The sequence below is a fragment of the Brachycentrus maculatus genome, unplaced genomic scaffold (genome assembly GCF_059751285.1).
Source record: "Brachycentrus maculatus isolate JH-2025_06_01 unplaced genomic scaffold, ASM5975128v1 h1tg000399l, whole genome shotgun sequence".
Lineage (NCBI taxonomy): Eukaryota > Metazoa > Arthropoda > Insecta > Trichoptera > Brachycentridae > Brachycentrus > Brachycentrus maculatus.
This window is the reverse complement of record NW_028281148.1, coordinates 1-25,681: the sequence shown is the minus strand read 5'-3', so window position 1 is coordinate 25,681 and position 25,681 is coordinate 1. Positions and strand designations below refer to the sequence as shown.

At 29.6% G+C, this 25,681-nt stretch overlaps 1 protein-coding gene and 1 non-coding gene across 2 annotated transcripts; both read left to right on the top strand.

Moving 5' to 3' along the window:
* The first annotated feature begins 232 nt into the window (after positions 1-232).
* Positions 233-303, top strand: TRNAG-GCC (transfer RNA glycine (anticodon GCC)). Its single transcript has one exon. It is a non-coding gene; the product is annotated as a tRNA-Gly (tRNA).
* Positions 304-741: 438 nt separating this feature from the next.
* Positions 742-5,139, top strand: LOC148302901 (vitamin K epoxide reductase complex subunit 1-like protein 1). Its single transcript, XM_088270869.1, has 4 exons — positions 742-867; positions 1,113-1,328; positions 2,811-2,920; positions 4,237-5,139. The coding sequence occupies exons 2-4, from the start codon at positions 1,123-1,125 to the stop codon at positions 4,452-4,454; spliced, it is 534 nt and encodes a 177-aa protein (XP_088126995.1). The 5' UTR covers positions 742-867; positions 1,113-1,122; the 3' UTR covers positions 4,455-5,139.
* The last annotated feature ends 20,542 nt before the right edge of the window (positions 5,140-25,681 follow it).

Genomic DNA, 25,681 nt, shown 5'->3' with positions numbered 1-25,681 from the left:
AACATTATTACTTTTTACAACCTAGGAATGAGATTTCACTCAATTATTATCATTTTGATTACGTACTTTCAACATAATGAATTGAGTTACGTACTAATAATGAAGAAGGATAAATTATATTTAGTAAGCTAGAAAATTTGTATATGTCATAATTTTTTTCTTCATTTCTTTAATTTGTACAATATCAAGAAAAATTGTACTGATATATTGTTAATTCGCATGTAACACATAGGCATCGGTGGTTCAGTGGTAGAATGCTCGCCTGCCACGCGGGCGGCCCGGGTTCGATTCCCGGCCGATGCATACCTTTTTGTTTTTTTTTTAAACAAAACATTATTTTTATTTTTAAATAATGTAATGAAAAAAAAGAAAAATAATTTAAACACAAACAGCACATGTCTCTCATCTTAAACATCCGATTGGTATGTAAAGATGAGAGGAATGAATTTGGGGACAGGCGCTTGGGATGTTTTATTCTCTGTCTATATAAGCGGGAAAATTGATAGTGGTAGTGCTAGTAGAATTTATTCAAAAATAAATAAAAAAAACGTTTATTTTATTTAACTTTACTAAATTTATCATGTACTTTCATCTTAGTTTCTTATTAATTATATTGTTCCCCTGCCTTCTTTGATACTCGAGATCTACTATATTATAATATACAGCTTGAGAAAATAGATTTATGTAAATGATGAAGAAAATTAATGTTAATCTAAGTCCAACGTCCGATCAGATTAGTTCCAGGAGTGAACAATAGGTGTGCCTACTGCGCAAGATCAGAACGAGTCTTCGTTTTTCGATTTTAATATTTTTCATTGTGCCGCGTCGCGTTATCAGGTCGGCTGCTGTGCTACGTTTCGCATTTCGGTAAACGTCAATGTGTTTTTTTTTACACTTTGTATTACAATTATAATGTGAAGGGATGTTAATACGACAAATACTTACTATTTAAGCCTAAAATGCAATCTAGTTAGCGGTGTTCAAGTGCATTTTTACTCGTCTTATAACGGAAAAACAAAACATATGTTATTGTATTCAACATGCCCGATAGATTCTTGGTCTTTCTTAATATGTAATATATATTTTTAATTGTGTTTTTTTTTCAATTATAGATTGTCAACCATGCCGAAGAATAACGCAGAAAAAAGCGCCGATTTTCAATCTACTGTTTGTTTTTACAACAGAGCTTTACTAATCACCTGTTTTACCGGCGTAGTTGTGTCAGCTTACGCTTATCATGTAGAGATGTCAGCCGAGTTGGATTCTAATTATCAGGCTATGTGCGACATCTCTGAACACATGAAGTGCACTAAAGTTTTTTTGTCTGAGTAAGTACTTATCTATTTAAAAAAAAAAACTTTATTGATCCTTCCTGAGTCCCTTTATTCAACATTGATTGAATTTTTTGCCCTAATCTGCTGGTCCACAGCTCGCCGCATTAACCCTTTGGCTGAGTTTACATGAATATTTTATTTGGAAAAAGGGTAGATGTTTTTGTTTGCAATTTCTGCTAATTAAATAATTCATTATTGCAAAGCAGTTAAATTAATTTGCAATTTTTTTTAAATGTTCAAAAAGATAATTTTTAACCACTCTAAAACTGATCTTAGATACACAAAGATTTTCCGTCTAGTATTTGGGTGTCATTATCAAATATTTTCTTGAAAATGGTTTATTATTATTAATTAAGACATCAGAGTCCACTACAGCTCATACACATAGACCCGCTCCCCGAAAATAATTCAACTACCTCATAAAATAATACGGTTAACTCAGCTTCAGCTATTTTCTTGCCCAGAGTGTCCGTATCAGGTACGGGCAAATCACCAAGGTCCATTTTTTGCCCTTATGTGGTACAGGGAAAGGGTTAAACCTTATACCTGAGAGGCTTAATCTACCCAGTGGTAGCCTGATCATTAATTGCTTAAAGCAAGGTGCCATACTTCAGGGTTATAATACACGGAAAAATCCCTTGAAAAATCACAAAGTTGTTTTAACCACCCTGCGAATCTAACCCTAAACATTTAACACGGTAGCCAAATGTAATTACTACTAGACTACATAGTAAACGACACAATGATTTTAAGGATCTTTAAATTTCGTATCTCAGTATGCAGTACCTAACAGCTAGCAGCAAACATAAGTTTTGTTTAAAATATTTGTTCTTTTTTCCAAGAACCCTTTCTATCTACTAGCTTTACATGAAAATATTGCATGTTTTCTTCTTCTTTTTACTGGTCGTATTATTCATGACTGATGATCGTGACTTTCCAGAAATCTCAGCTTTCTTATCTTCCTCCATTCTTTCCTGTCCTCAGCTAAGGATAGAGGTGAAAAGCGAGCCCCCAGTCAGATCCATTACATGGTTTTAGTGTCTTGGTAACCCTTCTGTGGTCTTGGTCTTTTAATTTCTAAAAATAACTAGACATAATTTAAGATTCTGTTAAGATCCTCTCAAGATCGCCATCTAATGTAAGGTGAATGAAATTTACAAAATATTAAAGAATTTGCCAAGAATAAATGGTGTGTGTATAATTGATATCCAACTCTTCCAAAATGGTAGAATGGACACATTCTTTGTCATCCATGGAATTGGAAACAAGCCTTATTGTATATTGCAGATTAGCCAGCTAGTATTTCTTCTTCTGCTTGGTGTAGGACTTGTGGCCTGTTTTTGAGAGGCATTAGCCTCCTGCGATGTCGATTCTTAGCTGTCGTTCCATCTCTTTGGTGTTCTGCCCGGGAGTCGTCTACTTCGGGGTTAGTTAGTATTTAAGTATGTATAAAAACGCATGTAATTTTGATTTCAGATATGGCAAAGGATTTGGAGTCTTAGGAAAAATGTTTGGTGAAGAGTCCCCGGTACATGTACCAAATGGATTGCTTGGCGTCCTTTTCTATTCTTTCATGGGATTATTGTGTAAGTTATTTTTTTAATGTTAATAAATTATGTTAGCCGACAAACTAGGGCAAGTCCTCATTCCAAGTTAGGTTTTCATATTATGTATTTCCGATATTTCAATCACTTCTGTATTCCTCTTATCAAAAATATGAATCCAATTATGGCAATATTGGGTCTAACCAAGGACCTCATAATGAAACTGCGCAACCCTACCACAAGACAATAACCCAACTCTTTGCTTAGCATTTTGAGATTTCCTTTGCTTGGTACATCTAGTAAACAGTTACGACTGAAGCTTATTACCCTTGGAAACAATTGCAGTATCCATATTCATGAAAGAAAAACACATGTAAATACGTTATTTAATGATTAGGCATATTTTTTTAAAATAACATGATGATTTAAATATTAAGATACACTTGCTTTAGACCACTTTTTGAGTTCATTATTGTTACTAGGTTCGTAACTGTGACTAGTTTCGAGAACTAAAGATGTTTTCACACTTTGTATTTTCACCTGTTGAGTAGTTCTTGAAATTAGTCATGTTTACAATAATAAATCCAAGAAACTGTTTTAGAGAAATGTTTTCTTTTTATATTTAAATGTAAATATGTGTTGATATAATTATATATAATTATATTTGTAAATAATTGTACATCACTCTGAACTACACATTTCGGACCGCCTGCGGACCTCTGGCAACAAGATTTGATAATTATGTACATATAGTTAAGACCTTAACAAAGAGATTCGTAAATAATATTCATACATATAACATTGCATAGTTCGTTCCTTTCTGCCTTTGAAATGCGGTCGGCGCAGATGGTAAAAATACCCCTCCCGGCATCAGTCGATCTAACGGGTAGAAATACTTTTCCCATCCATCCTAATAGGCCTTTTTCAGTGTGCTAAAACAGCTTATTTAGGTTGGATCAATTTAAATGTTTGACATTACATTAGCATGTATTCATATGTATAAAACTTGGTGCTCATTTTCGGTCATTGTAAATTGCACTTCAGCTGTCCCTCTTGTCATCGGCTTGTAAGTCACGCTTGTTCACATTTTTAATCCACATCTAGTGTTTTATCTTTTGACTAGTTATATTAAGGGATTGAACTATCTCAACAATTTATTATTACTTTTTATTATTTAGTTTTAAACTGCAGAACAGCATTTATTTTATTGTAATGCTATTTATTACTATCATGGTACATTACCAGTCAATATTAGTTACTTCTTGATTGGGAAGTTACTATTAAATGTGTCTTATATTTTTTGTTTTATTTTTTTTAAATTTTGTTTTACACAACTAACTAAAATGATTTTTTTGCAGGTTTGTCTAATGGCATATTCATTGCGATGGTGCAGTTTGGACACTCCGTTGCATCTATTTTGGGATCCATATATCTTGCGTTCATTTTGTACTTCGTTTTGTATGATTTCTGCATTGTTTGTGTTACCACATACATTCTCAATTTTATAATTGGATATTTTTCATATAAAAAAGTGAATTTGATTAAACATAGCCCGGACAAATTAAAGAACTGTTAATTTTACTGTCTTGCATCGGTGCCAGTATATTACAAATTATTATAAATATATTTGGGCTTTACTATATTTATTTATTTATTTAAACATAATGTACAGAAAATCAAAAAAGTACATTGGTGGGCTTATTGCTAAAATTATAATATTCCTCATTATTTAATTATTCTTAGTTTTTCTTGTGTTTCTTTCCAATTCTTTTTTAATGTATTTCACTGTCTTTCATGCAAACATCCATAAATAATGGGAAGCAAAGATATTCATATACTTTTTGTAAAACACTTCATTAAACAAGATGATCTACACTACTTCTGAAAGTTTCTTTATATGTATCGTAAATATACAATGTAACCATATGGGCGATTGTCTACTGCTCGGAATTTTACCGTCCGGCATTCCGGTTTTGAAAAATGTAAGCTACTACCACAGTTTAGCGTGATCGAATTTACGCACAATGTGTTCACGCACCGATCAAGAGCACCGATCCGAAAAAAAGATGAACAAAAGCACAAGCCAATCCGAACCAATCGTCATTTTAAAACGCTAACTGACGTCCCGGACGGTTAAATTCCGTGTAATTCCGGGTAGTGGACAAGAGCCCTTTGTCTCCTACCTATTGCTGCCATATTCCTTTTCCTACCTACTACCATATTACTTTTGCATTTGCTAATAAATTTTCCGCACAATTATTATTATTATTTTTTATTTGTTGTCATTTTAAAGGTATTTGTTTCATCAAAATTATTTTTTAAATGTTTCTTTTAACACATAAGTAAACACACAAAAAATAATAAACAAAATTTACTATTTTATTTATATGTATTTTTTATCTAGGGCTTACATATTATCTTGTTAATTATGTTTTTTTAATCAGCTCATTGGATTATTGTATAAATATTTGAAAAATATATTAACTCAATAGATCTCATTAAATGTTGCATTTAGTATTATGAAAATGTATTTTTTCATGTATTTTTATATATTATATAATTGCATAATAAATTTAATTTTATTAAATATAAACATGCAAACATTATAAGTATATTGTTTTATTACTGTAAGACAATTAATTCATTTTATTTATAAATTGATAATAAAAATTATTGTAGTTATTAAATGTTATTGTTAAGTTTCAATATTTTCAATTTAATTTTAGGTATTAGTTTTATGAATATCTTTTAAATTTTGTAGATTTTTTTTCCGTCACAAGAAATATGTAATTTAAGGTTTTAGAACTTGTTCCTATAAATAAATTAAGAATTTTCATTAATTTGGGACTACTTTTTCCTTTTGGCAATAATTTGTATTAATTATTGAGTAATTTAATGCAAATACATAAAAGGATAAATACATAATGATTTGTATTATAATATAATTCTAGTATAGTTAGACATATATTGATTTTATTAAAAAGTATTTTGAACGATACATTACATCGACAGATGGCAGTACACATCTACACAAGTTAAAACCCATAAAGGGGGAAAAAAGATAAAATATTATTTGGATACTGAAAAAATCAACTGTTTTTTTTGCTAAATCTCCGTCGTAAAAAAAGGAACCTGAGAATACAATCAGGAGCTTATAGTGAAGGATTAGTCAATTAGTGGGAAAGGAAATGGAGGAGTATCATAGGCGTGGAAAAGGAAAAAATAAGCATTGGCAAGGGCACTCTTGATTTCATACCTGTACTCGTAATAACATGCGTAAGTTGTACATTGGTAATATGTACGAGTGTCTTGATAATTTGTATAATATCAATATCAAATTAAAAACAAATGGATATGGACTTACCTCACCTTAAGGAAACCTTTTACACTCATAGCATCATTTTTCTTGCACGTTTTCAATTTTTATTTTAATAATACCTTACTATAATTCAAATATTTTTTTCTCTCTGTTATACCAAAAAAAAACAAAAATACTTGTATTTTATTTAAGTATGTTCAAATTGTGCAGGTTTGTTATTTCGTTTGAACACAGGCTGTCTAATGAGCCAAAATACACATATCGCTCACTCCTTTCAAGAACGCCTTAAACTAAAAATCGTCAGTTTTCAGTTATGCATGTTTTCGGAATGTCCAGAAAATGTACTATATCCCAGCAAAAGAGGCACATTTTTAACTTAATATTTACTCACTACAGGGCAGAAAGTGATGTTTTTGCATTTTTAAGAAAAGGTATTGTTTAATTATTTTTTAAACATACTAAATATTTTTCTAAAAGGAGAAAAAACCTTCAGGTTTTACCTAAAAAGATCTGTTGCACAGTAAAAAGTTCAATAAGTGGTTTGATATTTATTTTTAATACATTGTATTTAAACTTTAAAAACGTTTTCCTGAAAAATAGTTTTTTGATTTATGACGTTCTTGAAAGTGAGTGAGCGATATGTATATATGTATTGTATAATTAACTGTAATTTATTACGTGAATAAATAAATTTATTTATTGTTTTTATTATCATTTTTTAAAATATTTATTTTGTAAAAGATAAACGCTTGTTTTTTTACCACTTGAGTTCATTTTATTATGACAGCTAGTTTCGGAAGCTATGCTTCCATCTTCAAGTCTTAACGTAAACTAAAACATAATAAATAATTATCTGTGTTTTAAAACCAGTAATTTTATTTTACAATTTCATCATGTTTTACCGCAAATTTATTGCTGAAACAATAAATAATATATTTATTTTGTTTTTCGCGCACTGCTTTCAACAACGTCATATATTAAAAAACTTGATTTTGCTGGATAAAGGACATTTTCTAGGCATTCCGAAAACATGCACAACCGAAAATTGACAATTTTTGATATATGACGTTGTTGAAAGGAGTAAACGTGTTGTCATGAATGGTTAGTGCGTCCTTTCCCTCCTTGCTACTAGCTACTATACAAGGTAGGTACAAGATATAAGTGAGATCCCATTAAGCTGAGGCTATGATTTCGGGGCTTTGTATGGTGAGGAACAAAACGTACGCATCATTAAAGTGTGGGAAGGAATGTCACACAGGTCCATAATGGCGAGAGCGCGGATCCACTGCCTCCGCACGAATAGCAACCGACAACGGCGACGCAAAATACTGACGTCATCATATTTATGGTGCGATTTTCAAAAATGTTTTTATGGTGATTTTTTTTTTTAAATTTTGTATTTTTCAATATTACCCTGGACTGATCACCTTTAATTCATGTGTTAATGATCAAAATAATACTGCGTTTATATAATGCAGTGCCCTATGCACCATTGGATGGTGATAGGGGTTTACCACTACTACTAAGTTTTGTTCTGACCGTTCATAGTGGAACTGCATTTTATATAATAAAATAATAACTATATATTTTATTTGGCCTGCGATCGGGTTTCGTCGTTACCGACATCACCAGTCACCAGTCTGATGATGTCGGTAACGACAAAACCCGGTCAGTGGTCAAATGAAACATATGTGGAAAAAACTATATACTTAAGTAGTTGTTATTTTTTTATAGTAGTTAAATTTTATAATAGTAGAAACAATTTTTGTGCTTATGTAATTACAATACATATTTATATAATTCGTCAAAATGATAAAATATGGTATTGAAATGAATATTTAAATTATATTTGAAAACATATTTTTTTTGTAAAAAACTTGATATGAAGTGAGTTCTGGGACGTTTTTGTTTGAAAAAGCCCTGATTATATGTATATAAAGTACGTGCATATTTATGTTTGCAATAAAATAAATAAATTCTTAAATGAGTATGGGCAAATATATCAATTTATTACTTAATATTGGCTTTATTTGAAAAATATTTTCATATTTTGATTTGTTCGCCCCGCGATCCGAATTGCCTCGTTCTTCTACATCTTTGTTAGTACATATATTTGATTGGAAGTTGGTAATAACAGAAAGTTACCCCGCAATCTGAAAAGTTGTATTTCCAAAAACGAATCGATCAGCTTTCGCGATCTGGGTTGTGATACTATTATGTAATCCATTCCACTCCAGTTTACTCATTTCACTCGCAGATCTATATATTTTTTTACTATTATAAATCAAACATTAATAAACATTCTCTTCACTTAGTAAACGCAGGAATATATCAGATTTATGTTTTTTGTATAAAGTTATAAATAGTATAACTGAGAGCCCCTATCTTCTTGAGCAGATACCTTTTCATTGTCCAATTAGAATCAATAGACATAGTCATACCTTTTATAATCCAGCACCATCAAATAACTATTTAAAAAAATCCTTTATTTATCGAAGTAGTGGGAAACCTAATGAATGTTGTACCCACCTTGATATGTTCTACTCCAATCTTTCAAACTTTAAAGCTAAATTGTTCGAAATCTTATAAACCTAAAAAGGTAATTCTAATCCCTGTCCTATCCTTTTCTTCTTTTCCTATCACTGCCATCTCCTTTTCTCTTTATCCCATTCTTGTCTCATGTTTTTCCTTTATATAGACCTCTATTATACATAGTTGTCAAGAACTATATTTGGTACTCATGATTTTATTTTTTGTATTCTGATGTATCATATATTGTAACTGTTGTTCTTCCTTCCAATAAAATAAAATAAAATAAAAATAATAATAACGATAATGTACATAAAAACAATACATAAAGGATCTCCTAAAAGGTGAAAATTAATTTGGAAGACATCTCATAATACGAAAGCGGTTCTTAAATTACTCCATTTTTACAGCTTCCAAGAAGGTAAATTATATGTTTGTCAAATAACCAGATTTTCTTATGTAACAAACAACAACTTACTACTTTACTTTTTTCCATTTTCATTTCATTTACCAGTGACCGGGTTTCGTTGTTACCGACATCATCAAACTGGTAGATGTCTTATGTCTGTTGTTGTTTTATTGCATAATTTATGTTCCACCAAAAAATGTCAATACTAAATTTAAATTTAATAAAATCAGATTCTTTACTCTTTACGCATATCGTATTTAATTTTAAAACGATTTTTATACATTCATTATTTTGATTTCCAAATTAAAATTAATTCATTATGGTATTGACGTCATCGTGTATATAATAAGTATTCAACAAGAAGTGTATAAGTAGTTAGTCTTTTTGTATTATTTTATTCTATTTTCATTTACATATTTTAACAACTGATAATCTAATTCTGAGAGCACTTCTATTTTCAGTGCTTTTAATTAAAATTTCAACCCCAAGGATTTACGTCATAAACTTCGTTTTAATAGTTCCCCTTGACTTACAAGGGAGTAAATACATTTAAAGTCTTTGGAGTTAGGTTCGCTAGTCGTCTGAAGGAAGTCACTCGGAAAATGAGAACTGAATGCTGTAGATATAGATTCCAACGGATGCGGATGCGTTTGACCTTTGTGTTATATTTAGGCTGTGTCAAGATGATACACGATTCGGGCCCCGCAAGGCTGTGAAAATTAATATTCATTGTGCAAATCTACGTTATACGTGTATATTTAAAAAAAAGATATTTTGTAATATAAACAAAAAACCAACATTTACTAATGTGTGACCAAAAAAACTGTATACAATAATCGAATACTTTTTAAATGTTATATTTTTCTACAAAATCGTTTATCACAATAAAAAAATGTTCATTTGTTTAAAGATTTTAACCTCTCACAGTAATTCGCCGATTGCTTTGAAATTTAAAATTTAAATGTTCGTTTGTTCAGAATCTTAAATCTCCTAAAAGCATTAATTGAGTCCTATGAAATTTTCATATAAACGTTTCATTTAAATACGCGTCTTTTTATATTAACAGTTATTTTTATTATGTAGTTTTACCATACATCCTTTTGTACATATATCCTGTTTTGTTTCCCATACTTTTCGTTTTTATTTAGTTTTCTAAAAACACTTTATACCGTAATGGCAGCGCCATATGTTGAATGTAAGAGCAACACACCCAGGACTAAACATTGCTCGTGGCGGGCAGTAAGGAACTTCACTAATTGGAATATCCAACTTTAAGCTTTTTAGCATCAATCTAGCTAAGAAATAAATTTGTTTTTGTGGCATTATTTTATGTATTATGAATAATTTATTATAATTGTGTTCACATACATTAAGTAAACTTATTAATAATAAAGCACATTGATAGATCAACAGAGATGAATAAGTTATTGACGCGGGAATATTGGCTGACTAACTGTTAAGATATCAATAAAAAGTATATTATATAAATTGATTTTTAAACCAAACACATATGTTTTGAGTATACTAAGTTGTATTTTATTAAAAACACATACGAATTAATATTGTGACAATTGTGTCGCATAGTTATGGCATTTTCAAACAAATGTGAAGATCAAACGGACTGACGGTCCTTATGTAGCTATAGAATTCTTGGTACTTAAATGATAGTTTTAACATGAGCAGCAATAATTTTTAGAAGACAAGAATAGTTAATGGGGGATGTAGCTTCATAATGTAGTTAATTTAAAAATTCGGATTCGGGTTTGGATGTAGGTTGATTTAAAAATTCGTAAATTAAAATGGAGTACTACAAATTAAACGCCAAATCAATAAATAAAAAAGTATAACTTCAGCGTATCCCAGTATTTTTGTAGGAAAATTTGAACACTTTTGAGTATGTTGAATTTTCGATATTAATTTGATTCATATACGTGTTGTGCGTGTCACACGTAAGTGTCTTAATATTATGATATATCAAGTAACCTATCAAATAATTTATGTTCTAGGAAACTGGCAAAGGCAAACGAGAATATAAACATAAATTGATATAAAATGAAAGAATGAATTATTATTTTAGCATTGTTTATTCAGATAGATACATACGAGTATATAAAACAGGAAATGATTTATTTACAAATTATATTTATTGTAAAGTATTTACAGCAAGCAGCACGTACGAGGAATCAATTAAGACCGATGTTATTATTTATTAAGACAGGCATTTTTTTGTGTTCGAAAATATCCGCACGCTAAGCCATGTTTTAATTGATAATTTTGATTGTCATTATAATTGATAAGTTTGAAATACAAACGCCTTTTAACACCTATAGAATTTGTAAGTATATAGAAATGTATTTTGTATATTAAAAGCATTGAAAACTTTGTGGTATGGTAATAAAACACCAACCTCTCCTTACCATCCATTGTTTACTTTGTGTAAAAACAGTTTTTAAAACACTTATTTGTGACTACCGGTTTCGGAAAATTATTCCATCATCAGGTCATTTATGTTAAATCAAAATTATTACATTAATGTAATAATTTTATTTCAATTTTAATGACCTGATGATGAAATAATTTTCCGAAACCGGTAGTCACAAATAAGTGTTTTGAAAAAGTGGTACTGCACAATGTATACAATCGATGATAAGGAGTGTTTTATATAGAAATGTATTCATCTACACCAAATTCTTTGCTTCAAATAACTATAAATATATTTTTATACGATTTGTTATAAATCGAAAACTCACAGGCAAACAAATCGACGCTAGACTCCAAAATTGGCGTCACGTTGTGGTGTTCAGTGTTTGTAAAAACAAATATATGAGATCGATTTTCATATTGTGTATTTTTCGTACCTTCCTTCCTTATGTTGTATTTCTTAATGAGTGTAAATCAATTGTTCACGGTTCATGCGAGATTAATCAGTATATCAACAATATACCTATGTATAAAATATATAAAATAAACATATTTGTAACATTTGATTAGTAAAATACTGTTCTTTGGTAGCATTTATTAATCTCGTTTAAAACTGTTAATGGTTTTAAATTAGTTAACTTATGCTCATAAATCAATTCATAAAAAAAACTAACGTTAGGTATCGAATAACTGAAAATGTAATTTATTTTCACATTTTACGCAATTATTTACTAGAATGAACAAAGACAAAACTAACAGGATGAAGTTTGTTGAATATCCACCTTGACTCAATATTTATGTATCTACAAAGTGTATACTTGAACTCAGACAAGATAAAAATATACTTCCATAAACGGTAATAATAATATACTCGTATTCGTAAAAAGTTTACGAGTACCCAGATTTTGTAACAGTATTGAATATGGGCATAAGCTTTTGTACTCGAATGATTGTATTACCTTTTATTTTTTCATTTCGATATTTACCATCTAAAATCTAGGGGAATTAACAATAACTGCTTCATAAAGAAGAATAACCCTAAAAAATAAATTCATGCACCCTACTTATAAAAGAAAATGTTGGAATTAAACCCATTCAGGAAACCATAGCCAGTGCAGTTCTTGAAGTAATGGTGTTGCTTCAAGATGGTTGAAGCTGCTTGTCACGTACCGGAACGTGTAGAATAATGATTCGTACCCATTTATTGCTTCTAGTCATTTGACGAGTACATTTATACATTACACGTATCTAGAATTATGTGAGTAGGAAAATGATACATTAATGTATAAATGTATGTTTGCACTATATATATATATATATATATATATATATATATATATATATATATATATATATATATATATATATATATATATATATATATATATATATCTAGATTTTTCAGGAGAACGTTTTTAAAGTTCAAAAATATAATACAATGTATTAAAAATAAATATCAAGCCACTTATTGAAACTTTTACTGTGCAACCGATCTTTTAAGGTAAAACCTGAAGGTTTTTCTCCATTTGAAAAATATTTAGTATTTTTAAAAAAATAATTAAACGATACCTTTTCTTCAAATGCAAAAATAACACTTTCTGCTCTGTAGCGGGTAAATATTAAGTAAAAATATGCCTTTTCCTGGGATATAGTAGGAACATTTTCTGGGCATTCCGCAAACATCCACAACTAAAAATTGACGATTTTTGATTTATGACGTTCTTGAAAGTAGTGAGCGACATGTATACCGCTCTTCTTCTTTGTCCCCATTTCCATCAATGTTAGTGCCTATCATATGATAATAAATAGACTGGATATCGAAAAGGTAAAATGAAATGCAACCGATTTTTCTAAAATATGTTGGAAACTAGAAAATAGAATAAGAAGTATCTACCAAATTCTAGTAACGAGTAATTGTTGAACAGCAATGTCATCTGAATCTTTAATTACGCGAAGAAAAGGTGTTTAGTTTTGCGCTTTAGATTAAAAATAATTATACATTATATTATTTTTTTGACATCTCAACATAGATGAAGAACAATATGAAAGTCTGGACATTTACGGGGCTAACGACCGTTACACACTCAAAATGTTGATTATATATTGAATAACAAGTGTCTCTAAATACATTATGGACAAATTTCAAATTTGTTTAATTTCACAAGCTTGTTGTTCTACTATTCTATAGCGACTGTCAAGAAGTACGCTATACTTTATGAGATGTGTCTAGTATTGTGTATATTGCTGTTACGTTTAACGGATGGCGTTGCCACTACGGTCAAAAAATATTTTTACCTATCACAGAAATACACAAACATTCGCGTATTTGAATGCAATATTGTGTCAACATTTCAAAGTAATCCGTATATAACCTAAGGAGATTTAGCATTTTGAACAAACGAACAATTACATTTTTAAATAATTGATTCGGCAGTCTCTTTGGGGTAAAATCTCTCCATTTTAAATTAAAATCTTACTTAGCAAGTGCCATTATTTCTTAAAATATATTTTCACATGTGTTTCGATGCATTCCGCATCATTTTCTTTTGCGGTGTTAGAAAATGATGCGAAATGCATCAAAACACGTGTTACAATAGATTTGAATAAATAGTGGTATGTAGTAAGTAAAACTAAATATTAAAAAAAAATTATATATATATATATATATATATATATATATATATATATATATATATATATATATATATATATATATATATATATATATATATATATATATTATTTTTCTCTTTCCAAGATAAGAAGTTAATGCGCTTCGTAAATAATAACTAAAAAAATAAAAGTCGTGATATACCAGGATAACATGTTCATGATAAGATGTTCATGAATTGAGGCGTGATTGGATTTATCCTGAGCACAAATACCATGATTTATTTTATGATAGTACATTATCCATAAGTGCGGAGTGTTAAAGGTAGGTATACAAAAGAATTTATGATGGTTCATCCGGTAATTAGCCGCAATAAATACATACCTATGTATGTGATGCATCGGAAACAAATCAACTTCATTTTATAATAAAGAAATCGAAAAAAACTGTTTGCTTGGGAGAAATTATATGTAGAACATTGCCTACTTGCTGCATGCTACTTGCAGGTAACGTGACCTAGACTCGTATCAAATATTTATTTTGATTTGATTTCTATCACACAAACATTGAATGCACAAAATACCATAATTGACACATTAAGTTATATATATATATATATATATATATATATATATATATATATATATATATATATATATATATATATATATATATATATATATATATATATATATATATAGATATATAGATACGTATATATATGTACATATATACATATATATATATATATATATATATATATATATATATATATATATATATATATATATATATATATATATATATATATATACGTATTCGATTCCTGCAAATTGAAAAATAAATTCAAGAAAGACTTATTTTCAAATGGTCTAGGTATTCGTGATGTATTTTTCACAATTCCTTTCCCTATCCTTAATATCCTACCTCCAGATAAGCCTCTTAAAGTAGAGCTTTTGCAGATAATTGCTTTTAAAAAATATGGAAATATTGATGTTCAATAATAGGTAGAATGGTAGAACGTTACACAAGTGTATAAAGTGATCATTCAAACCAACTTTTGATAGGCCGTAAGTCCTGTGAATACTCACAGTTCCATTTTCTTCATCATCCATGTTGAGATATTAATATAAATAGCTCCTAAATGGACAAACCCAGATTCGTAAACAAAGGTTTGAATACACTCAAAATATTTTGAAACGATAAATATATCGATCAATTCTTTTTTGACGCCAACAGAATTTTTATATCACCCGTGATGGATATTTTGAAGTGGTCAAATTAAATGTAAATAGTATGTTTTTTTTTGACAGCTTGAATCATAGATCATCACCAGTTCCAGGTATCTTCCAGTATACTCAGTTATATTACAGGCCAGTTCAGTGGCATGACGCATCACCTGTAGGCTATTGGGTAGCCCAGTGGTTCCCAATTAGTGTTTGCTGACACCACTTCATGAAAGACCTCCAACTCGCTTACCTCTTTTTTACAGTAATGATAAAAATATATGAAATCTGTTTTATTTAACATTTATTATCACCAAAATATGTATTACTGATTAACTTATTTTGGTCAGAGATTGCCGGGTGTACTTGTTGAAACTTCTTGTATCCCTGGGGGTAAGCGTACCACTAATTGGGAAACACCGGGTGAGCCGCTACCTTCGTATCTCACTGTACGATGAGTCGGGTGTTAGCGGAAGTGAGAAATTCATCATCCTGCTCATATTCGAGATAACTCTATTCATTAAATCCTTATTCATGTTCATATTTGAGTACTGTTTGACAGAAATTAAGTTTGTTAAACAACTAACATAACCTTAATAAACGAATACGCATTAACAAATGGGGATTATCAGTTATTTTTGCGGGTGCGATATTTCTATTTGAATGAAATATTAAACGAGAGGCAAGGCAAAACGAGTGTATGGTAATTTAAAAATTATCTTGAGAAAGACATCTCGTATATTCTTAATTTCAAAAAGACAATTGTAAAGATTTATATTATTTTCCCATATTTATTGTAACATCATCAGAATCGTAAAAATACCTTGTGAATATTCAAAACGGTATTCCAGGTTTATGAAAATACCCTTCACCTTATTTATGTGGAAAAAATCGCTTGGAAACAACAGTGATTAAGATAGTTTGAAAATTTACTCTAAACCAGTGATTCCCAAAGTGGTCTATATCGACCCCCAGGGGTCTATGACAACTTGCAAGGGGTCTATGTTTTAATTTGAATTAAAAATATAAATGTATAAAACCTAACATGTGTGGTTCAAAGTGAGTAACACTACATACACCGGCTGTCAAAAATACATTTGAAGTTAATGAATTTGATAAAAATCAATATCAGGTAAGGCAAGGGGTCTACGAGATAAAAGAGTTTGGGAACCTCTGCTCTAAACAATAGGGATATTCAAATCTTAGTACAATATATACAAATACAGGATTCAACTCCCAATGGATTGTCATTAAGTTCGTCGTCAAAAGTTTCGAAAATCGAAGTAAATATGATTTTCAATCATGAATAGGATAGTGACTTTTATTCGTTAAAAAAACGGTCACTTAAACGAACCAATTCGTAAGTCCTGTAAATGTCCAGACCTCATTTTACCCCTTTCGATAAAATGACAAAAAAAAGGTTAAGGTAATCGTTAAATGTGACTCTTTATTATAATAGTTCTTTCGATACCCAGTAGAGTAATAATAGTGAAATGGCAAGCACGTAATGTATCGTAGGTGTGATACATGAGAAGAAAATTGAGTGATGAAACAAGTATTCGATAAGAAAACGTGGCATTATGTAGTCGTCTTAGTTCAAACATGCAGATTTTTCCATTCCTCCACACTTCACACCGCAATGACGTAAGGCCACAGCGCCGCGATGGGCGCGCAACACTTGTGTTACATATATTGAACTGAAAAATGTTCGTTTATTGTTGATTGTATACTGTGTACTCTAATGGCGAACTAATTAGATTGTAATGTATGTATCGGGAGTGTGCGAGTTGTTGTGAGAGACTTGAGACAACACGCGTGGGACACATCGTCGTAAAACAAAGATTTCATCAGCCCACACTACTGCCAAAAGGAATCTAGACCTCAACTTAAAGTTAATACATAAAAGGAAATGAAACCAAAGGATTCATACCAGCAAAAACTTGTACTTGAAATTGAAATGGTTTGTTGATTACGTCATCATAAAATAATATACGATAGAAGACAAAACAAGTGTACAAAAACACAGATTTCCAAAAAAATAAATATACTTAAACAATATTTGAATGTTTCACTGTTTATTTTCTCTGAACTCCTTACCTAATGTTTATCAGTTTTAATGTGTAGCAGTCTTCAATAGATGGCTTATTTTTACTTTTCTATATGTGGTTTTAAGGACTACAGAAAAGAAAATATTATTGCATTTTTGCACCAAACCATTGTTTTTTTTTACCATTTGAGCTCTACAATTTCCACAACAAATGGTACACAGGGCACTGCATCGTACATAAGCAAAGTTATCTTAACTAACTAACCAACCATCACGCAACTTCCCCGCAGGGGTAGGCAGAGATAATAGAACGCCACACCACTCGGTCCTTGCAAACATTCTTCGCCTCTTCCACGTTCATGCATCTCCTCATACATACCCGCCGATTGTTTCAGCTCCTAACCTGACTACTTTCAAGTTTTGGCATACTTGATCGTGTCAAGTTTTTCTCTTCAACGTTATCTTGATCGTTAAATATTACATTTTAAGTAAAGGTTATCAATCTCGCGCTTCAAGTACTTTCGGGGGTAATATTAAATGAATACTACAGTGAAAAATAACATATACATCAATGATCAATGGGATCAAACATCCCCCTATCAATTAAATCCGGGTCTTTTAGCACGGTAGCCAAATGCACTGATCACTAATCTGCGGAGGCGGATAATACATACCAATGTATTAAAAATGATATTACAGTATAGTACATATGCAAATGAAAAGAGTGTTTTGATTTATAAGAAATAAATCCTTTTAATTGTTTTGTCGTCATTTCCATTCCATTAGTCTACTCGCCTCGATTCCTTGCAGCTAGTAGCCAGTGGTAGAGCAGTGTGACCAATTACCGGGAGAAGATAATATATCTATCAGGAATAGCAGCTTTATTGCGGCGGCTTCGCTGCCGACTGATACGATTCTTTGATAAATGACAACCGAGATGTACACCTGCATTCTGGTGGAAGAGATATTACCGAAGAAGTTTACGCGGACTCCGATCTGCTTGGAGATAAGACAGATATTTCATCATCGTAGATAAGGCGTGCATTGACAAAATGAAAAGAAAACAATTTATATTATACAAAGTATACAAGCTATGTAACACGGGTATGTTAAACGTGGGCTGAGGAAATAATAATTACCTTTTTTCATTTATTTTATAAATTTTCCATGTATGTATATTATTTTAAATTTATTTTGTTCATTTATATTATAGATATTTTTTTTGTTCATTTGCTAGATGCTTTTTTTTAACAATCGTAAAATAAGTTACGCTGTTCTTCCCAATAAAGCGAACTTTGTGCTTGGAGAAGGACTTACACTCATTGTTTATTGTTTATGCTTATGAGTGATACAATAGTTTTTTTTTAGTTTTTTTTTATTATTATTATTTTATTATTTTGTGGGTGTTTTTTTTTCCGAGTCACATGTATACAAGGCAGTCAATTAAAAAAAATTAAATAACTTATTTTTTTATCTGTAGGAAGGTTTCATTAATTGATTCGGCAGTCACTTTGTGGTAAAATCTATCCATTTTTAATAAATGTTTTACTAAGTAAATACCACTATTTCTTAAAATGATTGTAGGAAGGTTGTTGAAGTATTTGGTTCCCAAAATTTGTAAAGTTTAATGTAAAGTCATTTTGGTATCTCGAAGATGAACACTGCTTTAGATTCAAGTATTTTTCACCCTTTGATAGTTGAGGAATTGCCGTTTTTTTAATGGTTTCGATTAAATTTTATATAATGTGTAATTACAATTGATTCATACTGTTTTAAATCCATCGTATAAACCAGTGACTGGGTTTAGTCGTTACCTACATTATCTAACCGGTGGGAGGCTAGACAAAAATGAGAAGGGGTTGAAAACCATGATTTTTTAAATATAATTTTTCTCACAAAATATGGTGAAAAAAGAATAAGTACGAGTGTTTCCTTAAAAAATACAGTATGGTACTGTTTGCTTAATTAATTAATTCAACGGATAATAAAGTGCCTAAATACTCATACACAAAGGCTGCCTTTATTTCATGAAAATAATAATTTTTATTTATTTTTCAAAACATATTACATACATAAGTCATATATATATATATATATATAAATATGTATATATATATATATATATATATATATATATATATATATATATATATATATATATATATATATATATATATATATATATATATATATATATATATATATATATATATATATATATATATATATATATATATATATATATATATATATATATATATATATATATATATATATATATATATATATATATATATATATATATATATATATATATATATATATATATATATATATATATATATATATATATATATATATATATATATATATATATATATATATATATATATATATATATATATATATATATATATATATATATATATATATATATATATATATATATATATATATATATATATATATATATATATATATATATATTATATTCCCGATAAGCATTTTCTATTTCTCATTTCGGGACATGGGATTAAGGTTAACCAGACTGTAATACAAATAATAAAGTAACAAAAAAGATGCTTAAAAAATAACCAAAACTAATACATGGCAAAATATAAAAACAATAAACAGGTATAATAAATATGCATTAAAAGCATATTTAATAATAAAAATGATAAAACCCTTATCCCCATCCCAATGGAAACCCTTATCCCCATCCCAATGGTGCATAGGGCACTGCTTCATATAAACGCAGTGTTACCTTGATCGTTTACACGCTTCAGGTACCAGTCAAGGGTAATATTGAATAAATATTACAGTGAAAAAATCACTGATATTTATTTGACCCCCCTGGGAATCGAACCGGGACTTCCAGAACGGTAGCCGAGCGTGCTGACCATTACAGTACGGAGGCGGACAAAAGCATATTTAAAAGAAATAAATGAGAAAAACATAATGTAAGAAGCATATTTTAAATAAACTAATGAGAAAATATAAAAAAAATGAGAAAATATAACAAATGAGAAAATATATAAAAACATAGTTAATGAATACAAAAAGTACAGTAATTTATCTGATAAGACAGACCTCATAACAATGCTTTATGAAGGCATAAAGCTGTCTTCACAGAAAATTAACTAGCTGATTTTGAAAAAGAAATGCGTATGACCGGTTGTTTTCCGCGCTGCACAATACCTTTTTCATTGAACCACACCCGGATAACTGGATAACTCGCAAGGTGTGATCGAGTTCTCCGGATTGCCTGGTTATCGAGTACCGAGTTTTCGGGATTCTACTGTATTGGTACGAAGACACCTTCAAGGAGATATTAGTCGTCAGATAAGGTGTGCGTTGAGTGGATGGTAGTTGAACGAATAGAGATGTGTACATACACCTACCGACCGGTGCGGTGTCATATAAACTGTAATCAAGTAGGGATTTGCTTTTATGATAAATAAATTCCGCTCCCGCTCAATTGTCGGCGTGAAGAGTAAATTTATGGTAGATACCTTTATATATGCTTAATTATTAGCCTGTCGATTCCGGAACTAATTTGTATCCAATTGAAGCAATGGAATACAGTCATTAGGGCGGTGGGCGTCCAGATTTAGGACCAATAAATTAAAATTACAAGTGTCTACTAGTATTAAGTATTCATATGGAGGAATGGGTACAAAGGAGCCAAACGCTTACATATTCAAATAAATTTATATAAAATATCTAACGTGCCTTTTTTAAAACAGAATATAAGTTATTGTTACAACTCGTATTATTGGTTGTAATAAAAAAATAGACGGTGGTAAAATATTATTTAATAAATTTATATTGTAAAGTTTTATAGATCTGTTTATACTTACGATGGCTGAGAGTAACGTGGATCATTAAATAAAGCACAAAAATACTATGGTGGATCTATCACATGATATAATCTTTGATTTATCAATCAATACCGTGCAATAATTGCATAATGACCCTCATCACACAGTCCATTGCGTTACTCTAGTAAAATTCTGTTTCGTAATAACGATTTAAAATCCCGATAGCGTAATTTTAATTAAGAATATGATGAGAATTATAAACAATATTTTGAACTAATTTCATCTTAAAATATCTATTGTATTATCGATTCACATAGATCATATGGTGGTCCTTACCGCAGAAATATGTCCAGAGGATAAAGGATTTAAGTGTTTTTATGCTTTATGTGTTGCGCGCTTTTGATCTTGGACCTTTTTATCAATTCAAAATTGCAAATTAAAATTCATACGGTCAAAATTTGAACATTTATACTGAATAAACATCTGCAATGCATTTGATTACAACATTTTGAGTGGGTCCTAATCTCTATTATCTCCAATTATAGGAGTTATTTACATATATGAAGAATATGGAAGTCTGGGCATTTTCATCTCACCAATAGATGTCTCTAGTGAAGTTCTAGTGATTCAAGAACAATGTTTCGAAATTGGTTCATATATATATATATATATATATATATATATATATATATATATATATATATATATATATATATATATATATATATATATATATATATATATATATATATATATATATATATATATATATATATATATATATATATATATATATATATATATATATATATATATATATATATATATATATATATATATATATATATATATAGAACATTCAAGAATTTGAGTAGTGTGGTTGTCAATAATGGGAAGAATTGGTGAATGTTACACGTGTGAAAAGTAATCATCAAACCGGCCTATGACGGTCGTCAGCCTCGTAAATGCCCAGACTTCCATATTCTTCTTCATATTTGATGAGATGTCAAAAATAATATGCATTTATTTGTTAATCATTAATTTAATTAATTAATTTTCCATCACGCCGCTTACTCGCAAGGGTAGGCAGAGATAATAGACCGCCACAACACTCTGTCTTTGCAAACATTCTGACTCTAATACATATCCGTCGATTATTCTGACTCCTGATCTGTCCACTTTCAAGAATTTCAAGTATTTGATCATGCCAATGTTACTAGATTACTTAGGTACGCTAAGATGGCAGGTGTCCTCGTCAATATCTATATTCAATCACTTGATTGATAATGGCGACGAAGGAGTAAATAAAATGGCAGCTCGTCCATTGTTCTTGAATTAATTAATCGATTGGAATGTTGAACACTTCATTAATATTACAGTGCGTTGGTGTCTTCCAGTCAGATCACCTCCATTTGTCCTATCAAGTGTATGCATCTCCGTCGTCTGTAATTTCAGACTTTTATCATATCTATCGTAGTGAGTAGTGATGAAGATTCTAATATGCATTCTTAGTAATATGACTTATTCGAATCATTTTTCTTTTTCGTTGCTTAACTACAAATAGCCGTGGGGATAAAGATGAATGAAGTACCCACGTGAACCTTTTCCCAACAATTTACATAGTTATTACATATGATTGTACTTCATAGATTTTTCATGACATAATTAATGTATGATGATAGCAGATCGTGAAAGCGGGCCAAAAAGTTTGACATGTATGGTTAAATTAAAAATAACAACATGACGCCATCATTAGAGTTACAGATAAATATTTTTTAATGAAATCAACAAAAGAAATAAAACGTATTGTAAAGAATACAATGTATTTAAGATGCTTAAAGTTATTTTTATTTAATGTTACTCTCATTGGAAATATAGTATGTATATTTTTGTGATTTATTATATCGGAAAATTCACTTAAAAATGTAAAAATTAATCGTCATCAGATTTTTTTCTATTACGTAACAGGATACATTTATCTGTACGAATAATATATATATATATATATATATATATATATATATATATATATATATATATATATATATATATATGTATATATATATATATATATATATATATATATATATATATATATATATATATATATATATATATATATATATATATATATAAATATATATATATATATATATATATATATATATATATATATATATACATAAATATATATATATATATATATATATATATATATATATATATATATATATATATATATATATATATATATATATATATATATTATTTATATATAAATAAACTTATATAAATATTATTCTTTTGTTTTAACAAATCTACATAATTCGTTGTATTTTTATCGGAAATAGTATGGGCATTTATTCTGAAAAAAGGTTTATCCTGCCGAAAACTCAGTCTCAGAGTGGGTTCGAACCCAGAGTCCACCCCACTTCAACTTCATCAAGGAATCACAACTCAACCATAGAACTGATTGAATTTAGATTATTCATAATATAAAACAGATTACGATTTATAATTCTACGGAATTTATTTATATTCTAGGAATAGCTGTTTCACCTTCAGTTGAGATTATCAAAACGTATGTAAAATGGACGTGTATAAATTCAAATTATCAGTATAAATAAAATAGTATTAAGTTGATATTAGTAATTAATGTGACACGTTTCGTGACGTGTTTCGGTGCACTATACGAAGACTATTATAAAACACATTTTCTTACACGGGTTTATTTTTCTGAGATGACCTCAGATGTTGCCACTAAATTCACTATTTACTAAATTATAGAAAAGAACGTGACCAGAAATTAGAATTTTCTATGCATCGTTTAAAAAGCGTGCATCGTGGGTTAGGAATCCTGGATATACTTTTATCACCTATCCGATTTGTCAATTGGCAGTTATTATTATTATATAGCGACGATACACATTACTTTGTGATAAACCAATCAATCTATAAAAGGAAATACCTCTTTCGTCCATTAAATTGTCATTTTTAAATAGTTTGAATATTGAAGTCAAGGAGACACCGCATGAATAAATGTCCCAAAAGATTGTGTCACAGCGGCCGCGGCCTTTGGAGGTCCAATTTACCAACAATAACCATCTTTAGTTCCGAATATCGAGTAGGCTTCACTCCCACTATGACAGTTAAAACACAATAAAATTTGCCTTTTGCATCCGAGGAAAAATACATATTCTTTCCTAATATTTATTCAATGAAATGAAAGAAATAAATTGAGCAAGGTATAATATTATGTAAATATTATATGACGAGAATGCCGACTGATGTGGATGACTTAAGGAAAAAATAGTTAACAAAATAATATAGTTTCAATTTCTAGTTAACATCTCAAATCGTGAAAAACAAGACAATTTTCGCAGTAATTAACGTGATATACAGCCATTATTTGTTTATTCAAATCGTTATTAAATCTTAATTAAGAAATAAAATACTTATGTGTATAGGTATTGGTCTTAAAATTGCGTTTTTTAATGATTGAAATTGACAGTTGACATTTTTTATATTATCAATATATTGACTTTTTTATTTTTAATGTCATGTGGTAGTTCTTTACGGTGGTATGGACATATGGAGAGAATGGATAACGAGAGAATGACTAAGAAAATATATGTGGCAAATGTGAGAGGGAAAACAGAACGAGGACGACCGAAAAAGACTTGGCACGATCAGATCAATCAGAACCTAAAATCTGGCGGTGTCAAAAGTCTGCGTAATCGGAGGGCATGTATGAATAGATGTATGGATGTGAAGGACGCGAGGAGTGTATGTCAGGACAGAAGAGTGTGGCGTTCCATCCTTTCTGGCTATCCCTGTGGGGAAACGGTGTGATGGTAGTAGTAGTAGTAGTATATCATGTGATTTATAGAACTATTGTTGAATTACTCTAGATAGGAGAAGATTAATTATTTGATGTTATTTTTCACTATCTCTTGGTCATTGTTTGGGAAAGATCCGCTTCCACTATCATCTTTATTTTACGTAATTGGTTTTAAGCACAGTCTTCCTAAAAAATTGACCAATAATGATATTTGATATTTGACGTATATATGTATATATGTATAATACCTAGCTATAAACTGTAAATACTAAGTTATTGTTTTTAATATCAATGAATATTTGATCCTTATAATCATAATTTTACCTTTATTTAAAAAATCATCAATTTAAAAAATTCTATATTGCAAGTGTAGACATCGATACCAATTGAGTATTTTTTTCGCTATAATTTATTTATGACCGTCCATTTTGGTAAATTTGTGTCGGTCTTTAAACTATTAGATTTATCTTTTATTGAATGAATAATTGAAAATGCCATAAAGCACTTTTATTTTCGATTAGTGGCCGTACTGCTCGTAGCTACGCGCCAAGGCTATTATCAAAATTATTACACATCAAT

Coding starts and splice junctions, on each gene's coding strand:
- LOC148302901 (XM_088270869.1), top strand. CDS start 1,123: ATGCCGAAGAATAACGCAGAAAAAAGCGCCGATTTTCAATCTACTGTT. Junction 1,329..2,810: donor ACTAAAGTTTTTTTGTCTGA/GTAAGTACTTAT, acceptor TTTTGATTTCAG/ATATGGCAAAGGATTTGGAG. Junction 2,921..4,236: donor TTCTTTCATGGGATTATTGT/GTAAGTTATTTT, acceptor ATTTTTTTGCAG/GTTTGTCTAATGGCATATTC.